Source organism: Ammospiza nelsoni, chromosome 6 (genome assembly GCF_027579445.1).
Source record: "Ammospiza nelsoni isolate bAmmNel1 chromosome 6, bAmmNel1.pri, whole genome shotgun sequence".
Taxonomy (NCBI): Eukaryota; Metazoa; Chordata; class Aves; order Passeriformes; family Passerellidae; genus Ammospiza; species Ammospiza nelsoni.
In genome coordinates this window covers 2,214,884-2,227,454 of record NC_080638.1, presented here as the reverse complement: position 1 = coordinate 2,227,454, position 12,571 = coordinate 2,214,884, and the positions used below count along the sequence as shown (strand labels likewise).

The following is a 12,571-nucleotide window of genomic DNA, read 5'->3' as shown; positions in this document are numbered from 1 at the left end:
TCCACAGCATTCTGTCAAAAAGAGCATTCTCTGGAGAAATAACGGAGGGGAGAGGCATTCCACAAATTTGTAAGTATACACTGCATGTCACTTCAGCCCAGAGAGAACTGAAAATTTGGAGAAATAGATGCAAGTGGTCTTAGAGAGCAAGATGGCTAGAAAATAAGCTATGCTGTCCTAGCACATGCCTGCATTTCTCCCACGGGGTCTCTGTCCAACACACTTGAAAGAAATGCATAGTTTAGCCCTTTATCTTAGAAAAGCTGAGGAACACCTTCTGCGTGGCTTAAATATTACTGCTGCCCCAGAACTCCTCTTTTTGTGGGAAACATGACTGAAGAACCAGGTGGTTTTTCATCTGCCTCTTCCAGATCTCTTCTCACTGGGAATATTGCTTTTCTTCATTTTAAAGCTCATTTTGAAATAACGTTTTCAACCTGACAGTGAGTATTCTCTCCTTACTACCTCACCTAAATTTCTCAAGTCTTGACTACTTCGCATTATTTGATTTTGTATCTACACATTTTTTCAGATCTGAAAATGTCGCTTTCTGAAAAGCTCACATTCAACTCCATATATTGCACACTTTTGCACCAATGCACTGATGTTCTGACTGGGTTCTTTCCTGAATTAAATAAAGGAGCTATAACTTTGCATAACTAAAAAAGATGTGAAAATTTGCACTTAGCAATTGTTCATTTAGCAAATTCAGCACTCGTATTTAAAAAGAAAATTGAAGCATAAGCTATACACAGAAATTGCAAAGCTATACACAGAAACTACTTATTAAATTGTTCAGTAGTTTCTCAAGCTGGTGGCAAAATACTTAGCAAACCCAATACTGAATTACAATTATTTTGAGGTTTTTAAAATTAAAATATTCATAATCCATATTTAAATGACCTAATTATTTTAAGACCTATTATTCCATCATTTTTGTGAAATTCATACCACCAACATATGTTTTTGTGCTATTTGCAATCAGAACCATCTCAAGGCAAACAGAACACATGAATCTTTTTAAAACCCCCTTTTAAATATAAAATCAGCTACTTGATGCTTGCTTAAAATGAAACCCACAAAACACACCTTGAACTCCAAAACCCCAAGAAGCAGCTTCATGCTCTCACAAACAAATTGATTTGGATCATCTCCTATTCATCAGGGTGCACACAGCACAGAACACTATTCCACAACAAGACATTAAAACTATAAAATATATAATATATATTTTATATATAATATATATGATACTATATATTATATTTTATCTACTATATTTTATTACATAATATATAAAATAATATACATATATATTATATTTAATACTATAATAATATTATAAAATTATGTTGTGTTATGTGTTGTGTTATGATATGATATAATATATTGTATTATATATTATATACAGTTATAATATAAATATATAATATATAATATATTATATATAATATATATTTTATTATATAAAATATATAATATATATTTTATATATAATATATATTATGCCTGTATAATATAATATATATATTATAACATAACATGTAATATAACATGTAATATAACATGTAATATAAAATATATTATATTGTGTAATATATAATATATTATAATTATATTATATAATATACTGTATTGCATATTATATTATCTTTTCTATCACATATTATTTTATATTATAATATATAAAAATATATTAAATTACTGCTAAAACACCCAAGTACCAGCCTTATCCCAGCCATTTTTATAGGACAGGAGGAGATAACTCACGGGTAGGCTGCTGCCAGCTGCTGAGCCATGCTGTGAGCTGTGGGGTCCCTGTCCAGGGCATACACTGTGATGTCTCTGGCTCTCTCCAGGAGAGCTGCTGTGTGACCTCCAGCTCCAAATGTCATATCCAGGAAACACTGGGGAGGGAAAACACAAACACTTTCACCTCAGAGCACTGACAAACTGATGGATGGTGCAGAACTTAAGTTTCAAAATCGCCCTCGTGTACTAGAGGAAAACACACCGTTGCCTTTCTGGAATTGTTTCTTGTATTCTGACATCATTGCAATTCTGCAAAAAATAATCTCTCACCGTAACAAAACTAAAAACAAAAAAGAAAACCAAGCACCCACAGACAAACAAAAGCACCAAAAAAAAAACCAAACCCAACAAAACCAAAACAAACTAAACCAAAAAACCGCCCCTCCCAAAAAAATACCAAAAAAAAACCCAAAAACACAACAACAAAAATACCCCCAAACCTCTTACTGGAATTCTTTCGTCTAGGGAATACATACTAGCAAGAAGAAAATAAAAGGATTGTTATTGCTTTTGTGACATTGTACCTAAACCAAAGTACAAATGTCACTGCCTCTCTGCACCTTGGTATTGCCATAAATCTTTTCTCTCAGCCCTGATTGAACTGACCTCTGTTGTTGAGGGAAACTCAAGCTAGACCTGAAAAACAAATTCTCCATATACTTGAATATTAATATTTGCATGGGGATTTTTTCCCACTTCTCAGATTATTTTTTTATGTGAAACAGTTACAGTTACCAGTTACAATCATATTCTGCAGAAATTGATATGAACTGAACTTATTCTCACAAATTATAGGGCCCAAGGGTAAAAGCATTTTTTTAAGTGAATTTTTTTCAATCTAACTCTTGAAAGAACTAAGATTCAACCAAAAATTCCTTTGGATAAGAACAGAAATTTAAAGGCAATGAAGAAGAACTAAGAGTCAACCAGAAACTCCATTGGATAAGAACAGAAATTCAAAGGCAATGAAGAACAACTAAGGTTCAATCACAAACTCCATTGGACAAGAACAGAAAATCAAAGGCAATGAAGATCCAAATATCCAGAACCATTTTTTAGAAAACAAAGACTTCTATATCAAATTCCCCTCCCCAAAAAATAAGACACTTATGAGACTAATAATCTAACTCTACTGTGCCTGAAACAATTATTTAACACAATTTCTTCATGCTATACTATCACATTTGCTAAGCTTATGTTCTAGAAGCAAAAATTTCCTACAATATTTTACAAACTTAATGAAGGAAACAAAATTTAGTGGGTGATCACTCAATATTAAGTTGCATCACTCATATGAAGAAATAAAGCACTGACCCATAATTTTTTGTAAACAGTATCTGTAAGACAAATCTGTGTTACAGAGAACACATCATCCATTCTAAACAATCTATTTAAGCATTCTGATTTATCTTCTGCCAAAACCAAAAGCATACTCCTTGAAACCAATTTATAAACACAAAACTGATGCAGTTAAAAAATGTGGTTGTTTCTTTAACTCAACTGAACATAAGAATTTAGCTAAATTTTAAATATACTTGCATATGCTAAAAACTCCAAGCATATTCTCTATAAGTTCTCACCTACCTGTAAGATTCAGAGAAGCTTTCTTATTAAAGACTCCCATCACTCTGGGTTTTCTTTGCATTGTACTGTTACTTCTACTACACTCATAAAAATGCAACACTGGCTATTGAGTGGGATATTAAACTAATTAGCTACTTTATTATCTTCCTTCAATGAAAATGAATATAAGAATGTAATTTTTCACTCTGCATTTAGCTTAGCGAATTGTAAAAATGAACATGCATTTTAGAAAACTAAAATAAGAATCCTAAAAATAAACTAAAATAAAAATCCAAAGTAGCTAAATATCTAAAATACAAATTCTCCTAAATTACTTTTAAAATTTCCAGGGTATATATGTTATGCTTTGATTTCCACTCAAGTTATTTCCATTTAATCCTTACCAGAACTAATGTACATAAGCAATAAACCTCTAGCTTTTATATTCTAGTTCTGTAGGGAAATCCATTTAGAAAATCCCTTTAGAAATATGTGGAGGAGCAACAGAAAATTAAAACCAGTTTTTTTTTTTTTTTTTGCATAAGATTAACCCACTCAGAAATGCACTCAAAAACTTAATCACAGCAGTCCCAAGTGTCATGTAGGATTTCACTTATTGTGCAGCAACACATTACAATCAAAACCAACCTAAACTACATCATAATTCCTCTTGGAAAAAAAAAAAAGTTTCATCAGCATGAGTCACATCTTCATAGCTGGGTTTGGTTGTTTTCTTTTCTTTAAAAAAAAAACAAACAAATGCTCTTGTTCTTTATCATATGTACAAAACTAGGATGAAAACTTTGAAAAAAAAATCAACATTTCCTAAAACAGACCTACAGTGTTGGCAGGAAGAGTCATGGAAGGGATACGAAGTGTCAGAAGACCTACTTCTATCTTTAAAATAAAATACATTGAAATAATAATTTTATTCCACCTTAAACTCACTAGCAAATTGACTTTCCAGAAAATAGTCTTTTCCCACTAATATGTTTAACTACTCATTTATTTCTTGCATGCCTGTTTGTCTTCTAAACATCTGACTCTTCTTTTGTCATCTCTACGAAGTACTGAACAAATGTGATGCTTCTTTCACCACCACTCTTACAAAGTCCTTGGTTCCATCAGGTTTGAACAGCAGAACATGAAAAAATAAATTAGGGACCTTTTTGGCCAAGCTTCCAGACAATTTTGCTTTTTAAGCAACACGTAACACAGAGATTTTTATTTCCAGATGAATTTTTGAAGATGTTTACAAACAGGACAGCACTGCTGTGAACGTGCCTTGAGCTGCTTTATTTTCCAGCATCACTCTCATTCCATGGTTATGACAATGGGAAGATGCCAGCAGCTCACATCCCAGGCAGCAGAGCAAGAACTTAATGCTACAACTCACTTTAGAAGTTTTTTGACCAACCACACAAAGCAAAAGCACATTGACAGTAGTTCTATCCAACCACTATAAGCACACGTGCCTTTGGTTAAACACTGCTTGCTTATTTCAAACACAATACCTGCTTGTAAGCCTTAAAACACAATGCACAGAGCGCCATTATTAAGCTTCAAACTTCCTAATACCTTCTAAGATCAACTTTTCTGTAGCTTGGGGAGCTTTTCTAGACAAGCATTAATACACAGACCATCGTTCTATTTGTCCTTGCTTTTCTCTTTGCTTTTCTCCTTACATAATTTTTCTGCTGACCAATCTCATGGCTGCTGCTTAGCTCCAATCAGAGTTCTGCTGTCTCTGAGGCCTGCCTTTTGCAGCTTTCCCCAAAAACCTCTGATTTTATGGATTCCCACAATGTTCTAGCTCATTCAAGAACACTTATATTTTGTTTAACAGTCTTACCTTTCCTCACAGACATCTGCTTCTGCTTTAATTAATTTTCAATTTGATACACTTTAAGGTTGACAAGCCCTTTACACACCCTGCTTTTTAACAGACCACACAGCACATGTTGAAGATAAACCAAAATAAACATTGGCATTGCAAGGTGGAGAAGAGAGAGGATGGGGCGGTTGTGCCATGGCACAGTGACAAACTCCCAGCATTGTGACAGCACTGGGAAGCTTCAGTGAAGAACCCAAGCTGTGAATGAACACAAACTCACTGAATTCCCCTTTCTGGAAGAACCAACACGCACCACCCCAAACCTTTAAGCAACACCGGCCATGGTCTTTAACCTGAGAGCACCAGATTTAATCCACATCCACTGCTGTCATCCTATTGCAAAAGTTCCATACCTCCTTGGTGATTTCTCATGGGCAACTCCTCACAGCACTGACTCCAACTCCCTTCACAGCACAACCAGGAAACTACAGCTCCCTTCTCACCCAGCTACCCCACTCTTTCATAGCACTCATCCTCACTGGACACAGCTGTGGCCTGTTAAGGGCAGGCTTGTTCCTAATCTTTGGTAATTAGTACAGCTGCAACTCCTCAGGTGTAAGACTACCTTCTGCACTATCTTTATTTTCTTACATTCTATCCCTCCACAATCCACCTCCTCATAATCCAGCTGTTCCACTCAAAAGCTACACTCTGCATCTAGGATCTGAAAAAAAAAACCAACAAAAAAACCAAAACCAAAACTATCACCCTAAGTTATCAAATAGAATGATTATGGTATTAACATGACCATTTTGGAGCATTGGTCAGATTAGAAATTAATCACTGTAATATCCTGCTCCATAATATGCTTCTTACATATTCCTTCTATCTTTCACGCCTGAAATAAAAGATGCATCATTTTTTTCCTTCCTCTTTCTCTCTTGCCTACTAGTTTTTAATCAAATGAAATTAAATGACATTTTATCCTCCTGGTCCTATAAATACTGGGAAAGATTATTACATGAATTTCTCCTGCAGTGACTCACCATTCCATTGTTAAGTTATGATAGTCCCATCAGGGTCCCCATGGGAATTTCATAATCAGTTTGTGACTGCAGGTTTTAGAAAGCATTTGGCTCTTTCATGACACACAGAGAGCAACAAACTAAAATTTCACAGCTTTCATTTTCCAGCTAGCTCTACTACAGTTAGAGAGACACAAAGAGTTGGGGCTCACCATTTTGGTATACAAGACTTGGTACAGAAAAGCTCTCATAATAAAGACCTTTTAAGCATTTCATTTTACTATGGCTGATTTGGAATTCCTGTAATGATTATGTTCCACATGTGATAAAGTTTACTCCACAACACTTGACAGCTTTTGTGACTTTGTGATTATTTTTTCTTTGCTGTGTAACAAAATGAGATTGCAGAACTTCCACAAAATTGAGACTCAAACGTGACACATAAATTGAAACATCATAATGCTGGTTTTTAAAAGCTCACAATTCCAGTATTTTCCACTCTCTTCTTTCTTTATGTTTTAAAGGCAAGAACTTTATATTCTTTTTTAAGTAATTTGATCCTTTATATGTATGACTTCATTTCCCCCTAATTACTTCAAGCATTCCACCAGATGATCTTCCAAAAAGTGTTTTTTCTTCCTCTGACAACCCTGACGTTGTCGGAAAGAGGACTCTGACATATTGGACAGTATCTCCAAAAGATTGTGGCAAATTGTACAAACCCCCTGAGACATGCTGAGTTAGGATACAGGACATGGCAAACAACCTCCTGTCCTGGGCATCAGTGTCCCATGAGCAGCCTCTCTCTCCCCATCCCGTGGGACAAACTCCTGCCATTCCTCTTTTTGTCCAGGCAACCTCTCTGGCTCATTAATACATTGTGATAAAGATCATTAATACATCCTGATAAAGATCATTAACACATTGTGATAAGCAAGCACACATAAGGCATTTTCCATGGCTCTTTCCAATACACAGAATTAATTTCTTCTAAAACCAGAAAGGCTGTTATTGCCCAAAAAGTGACCTTGCACTGCGTTACTATTTAATTCTATTAACAGAATGTATTTAGTTCTATTAATTCTATTAATTAATTCTGCTAACTGAATGCATTTAATACTACTAATTCTATTAACAGAATTTATTATACTAATTCTATTAATAGAATTTATTTAATTATATTAATAGAATTTATTTAGTTCCATTAATTAAATTTATTTAATTATATTAATTATTTAATTTGGTTATTTAATTCTGTTTATATTATTCAATCCCCAGTCCTGTTTATCCACTTTTTTGATTAAATAAAAATTAAAAATCCATATTGACAGTGACCATCTTGGGCGCCTTCAGCAAGTGTAATCACCTAAACCATTTTACCTCCAAGTTCTTTCTCTGATAAAAAAATAAAATAAATAAAAATCAGTCTCGAAAGAACTTTCCCAGAAAATGCTGATCCTTCCTCCAATGGTTTAATACACAACCACAAGGGACAGCCCCACAATTACTGCCCTCTGAAGCTCCTGCTGTTGGCACTTGTCCCCTTCTTGCCTAAAAGAAACATTTCATTGAACGGCAGCCATTCGAGCACAGTGAGTAAAGCATTTTGCAGTACTCCTCCCAACTTAAATGCTCATAAGAATCATCCAACAACATGAATGCCATGTTTAAAATATGAGCAGAAGAAAAATTAGCTTGCAAGAATCCCACCCTTAGGCAGTACCACATCAATGCCATAGAGAACATTTTAATTTAACAGTGATCCATGCCTAATGGAGGATTTCCATCCAGAACTGGGCTGCACAATTGAAGAAACCAGAAACCAGATTTATCTGAAAAAAATCACAAACTAGAAACCCAGAACTTAGTTCTGGGAGAAAATAAATACAGCCACAAACCGTGCTGCAACAGCTGAGAAAACAGCCCCAGCACCCCACCACTCATTTTTCATCTCCCAGAAGAGTCACAAAGAACAAAAATGATAAAATTAGTATAGTTTCAGTTTTAGCAATGATGAAATAAGTATAGTTTCAGTTTTAGCAATGATGAAAATAGTATATTTCAGTTTTATCAATGATGAAATGAGTATAGTTTCAGTTGTATCAATGATGAAATAAGTATAGTTTCAGTTGTATCAATGAAATGAATATATTTTCAGTTGTATCAATGTTGAAATGAGTATATTTTCAGTGTTAGCAATGATGAAATTAGTATAGTTTCAGTTTTAGCAATGATGAAATAAGAATATTTTCAGTTGTACCAATGACGAAATGAGTATAGTTTCAGTTGTATCAATGATAAAATTAGTATATTTTCAAGAAACTTGCAGAACATATTTGTTTTGAAAATGGCACTCTTACCACTTTTTGCAGGATTGTAAAAAACACCCACAACCAGAGTACTGATTTATTTAAAACATACTACGAAGGAAAAACTAAAGAACAGCTAGCCAGCATCCAAGCTATGCTGCCTAACATTTCAGCTCCCTAGAAGAAAAGGAAATACCTGGAAACTGCAGCCTGAAGAAAGAGAAATGAAATGGAGACTTTCATGCAATTGGCATTCACGCAAATGTCGAAGTAACAATCTTTTTTCTTGGAGTATTATTATTATTATTACACTGAGTAGTCTAACACAGGAGAGTGCACAAAAACACGATGAGAGAAATAGGTTCTGTAGTATTTCTGTAATATTAAAGCCACCATCAACCAGTGTATTCCAAGCCAATCAAAGCTAGATCACAGTGCTCCTCTCTGATTTTACTGATCTTTCTCAGTGGGATGACAAGCCAACATTTTTCACAATAATAATTTTTTCATACTTGAAATGAGAGCTGGTGTTTGCTTGAAAATGCAAAGAAGGTCAAAGTAAAAGGATGTTTGTTAAGGCTAACAATAAGTATTTATTACTGCATTGCCAGCCACTGTTGGTCTGTATTAAAGTTTTTGTTCTTATTTTATTTGTATCTATTCCATCTCTTTGTGGAAAAAAAATCCTGAGAGCAGAAAAGCAATATAAACAAAACAATCAACACGTTGCAAGATGCTTTTTGCTGCTTCATTTTTCTGATGTTCCTACGATGAGTCATGTTCTCGAAACTCGCTGTCTGGATTTCCTTGGTATTCACAACAGAAATTGGTCATTGTCACAACACAACTTGTTTTCCACTCTGCTTTATTTTCCAAATATCAACTCTAAGTGCAATAAAAGACATCTGACCTCTTGTTCAACACCTTGGGTTTTCTACAGCATACTATTTTAAGGTACTCAACTATTTAATATACACCAGGCAGAATGAGCTGAATTGAAGTGGGGAGCATTGACAACAAATTCTATAGGAACTTTTTCTAACAGTGATTTTTTTTTTCCCAAGAAATAGTTGATCTGCTTTATCCTTTTATTATTACATCTTTCACAACTAATCACTGCAAAGGTATGAATAGAGACATGGTAAAAATAGTTACTGTTGTCAGTGTTTCTTGAATAAAGTACACAGACTATTGTTTGGGCACATATTTAAAGTCCACTGTGAGAAAAGGCAATCTCTTCTCAGTCCCTCAGGATTTTATTTTCCTTCTGCAAACCTCAAAATTGAGAATTAATGTTTAGTGCTGGCCTTTGTCAAGACCAACCTCACTGAACCTATAGCTTCAATAAACACAGAGAGAAAATTAACCTGAAGGACAAATGAAATCTATACTCTTTTCCTTCTAAGAGTAAGGAAAAATACATCCAAACTTCAACCTCTTTTCTTCCAAATTCAAGACCAATTTCAGCTCCAGTGGATGAGCAATGATTTTTCATCCTAAAACACATCAGGTCTATATGGCAGCAGATAGGAACAGAAGGTCTGTTGCTTTGAAATCCATAATTTTCACCCAAATTCAGTCACTAACATTTCATTCAGGCCTTTCTAACAGCTATTCTTTGGGAGATGGCCAAAAGGATTTGTATATTTCTGAGGTTTTTCTTTAATTCCACTTCTTTATTACATCATCAAACCACTCTGGATTGACCACGATGCACCTTAAAAAGCAGGAATCTATGGAGATATTGAAGTGCTTTCATTTTAATATAATTGCCCAAGTGGACAGAGAACCCAAATTTTTTTTCAGAAAAAAATTTCCCATGTCACTGCATGCGGCAACATCCTACATGACAATTCTAGGAACAGAAAAATATGATTATTCCCTTTTTTAATGCTATTTGAAATGCACAAGGAGCCGATATAGAAAGAGAGTTCTGTTCAGGACATGCTTACCAACAAACACTAAAATCACCATGTTCAGTAATTTTAAGTACCATGTGATGATACAATTACAAAATCAGTATATTTTCAAGAAACTTGCAGAACATATTTGTGTTAAAAATGGCATTCTTTCCACTTTTTACAGGATTGGAAAAAAAAAAAAAAACCCAACATATATTCCATATTTCTATATCAACAAAGAAAAAGCAGACAAAACCATTTTGTCCAAATTAATTCACAACCACCAAAACCCCAAATTCACAACTCCAAAAGCCCCGGAAGAGCAGAAATGGGGTCTTTATGGCCGTCAAGCCAAGCAGGGGCCAGCACACTGAACTTCTGAGCTTTGGGGCACGAGCACACAAGTTCAACAGGATGAATTCAATAGGATGAATTCATCATAGGATGAATTCAATGGGATGAATTAAATTTGAATTCACTACAGGATGAATTCAATAGCATGAGTTAAATTTGAATTCAACATATGGTTAAATCAATAATATAAATTCAATTTGAATTCATCCTAGGATGAATTCAATGGGATCAATTCAATGGGGCCAATATTAACCTCCTCTGCCCAGGGAGGGCTGAAGGCTCATTTGAATGGTTATGCAGGATGTACATAGGGACGTGCCAAGTGCTCAAGGGGCAATGTCTGGCAGCAGAAAATGCGTTTTAATTAACAGAAAATACATTCTCAGAGGATGCAATGCTCTAATTCAGACATTTTCACGAGAAATTAATGAAAGGAAAAAAAAACTTGTTCTGTAGCAAAGTGTTTTAAAAGAAAGCAAAAGTATCATGTTTATGTATTTTCACCCTAATAGCTGATCTAAACCTCATTTGCTGCTGAAGTTGTTCACCAACAAAATGAACACTACATTTCTCCTGTCCTTTTTCTCCAGGTCACCTCCAAGGCATGCACAACTCAAAGCTACAATCCAGATTTCCACAAACTGCTGATTATAGATATATAAATATATATATATATATATAAAAATATATAAAATATGTCAGTGTATATATACACACACATATATGTCAGCATTATATATATAATATATATAAAATATAATGTATTATATATATTATATATATTATATAATATATATAATATAGTATATAATAGATATATATATATATAATATATTATTGAAGCTGGAGCTCTCTGACATGGCACACATGTCAAAAGTATTGTTTAGATATGCTGAAAACAGCAATTGAACAATCAAGTTTCGCACATTAAAGAAAAAAAAAAAATCTAAACGTTTACCACATATTCAACATGTGCATTTCTTACAGCACTATATGTGCACTACACATAATTCTGTCCATCGTTTCCCACTAAATCAGAGTCACCATTTCATCTTCTTTCTTATATGGACTGTGAGCTTTTTCAAAGAAATGTCACTATCAGTTTTTGAAAGCACAGCAAAACACGTGAGTCTAAAATTATTATATGAGATACACGCAGAAAATCTTGGTTCTGCAGCTCATCACTTTTGAAGCCACATGTCTTGGAGCAGTTTGGACAGATCATGGCCAAATATACCAGAAACAAAAAAGAAAAAAAAATTGGGACTGTCTTTTCCTAGCATATGCTCTGAACAAGTCCAGAAAATTGTAATAACCAACAGGAAGCTAAATTTTAATTGTATAATAACTGTAAGGTACAATTCTGTCAGAGATAGAAAGCGAACCATTCCAAATCTCCTCACATAGATTCTATTTCAGGCATCATTTTGCATTTTAAGTTGCTCACAATTATTTCTGAACAAACTTTAATGGTCAGTGTGTGCAGCAAATAAAAGAACTTGGCACAAAAGGAAATTTGAACCACTCCCCTAGGTCGCTGTGAACATATTTATGTATGAATAAAAATAAAATAAAAAGCAATTATTTCAAAACCTAGGTAAGTGAACGCTTCCAAACCAAAAAACCCCAAAGCTATTAATTGCAGAGGCAGTGCAAAGTCACAGCCAGGTAAAGTCACTGGCAGCAGCTCAGTTACACAGGGCTCAGTGTTGGCTTTGGGACACCTTATTATGGGAACAAACAATCCATGGGAGAGAGACTAATGGAAGTGGG

General features: G+C 34.3%; 1 protein-coding gene across 4 annotated transcripts in view; it reads right to left on the bottom strand.

Moving 5' to 3' along the window:
* METTL15 (methyltransferase 15, mitochondrial 12S rRNA N4-cytidine) overlaps window positions 1–12,571 on the bottom strand; it is an 84,635-nt gene that overhangs the window by 50,376 nt on the left and 21,688 nt on the right. For 3 of the 4 annotated variants that reach the window (XR_009418619.1, XM_059474541.1, XM_059474540.1), the window contains one exon: window positions 1,771–1,907. Coding sequence is in view for 2 of the 4 variants with exons in the window: in XM_059474541.1 (XP_059330524.1) it covers window positions 1,771–1,907 (137 nt within the window). In the remaining 2 variants the exon portion in view is untranslated. Of the gene's footprint in view, window positions 1–1,770; window positions 1,908–5,622; window positions 5,697–12,571 lie in introns of those variants that run through there. The other variant, XR_009418618.1, reaches the window with a different exon arrangement.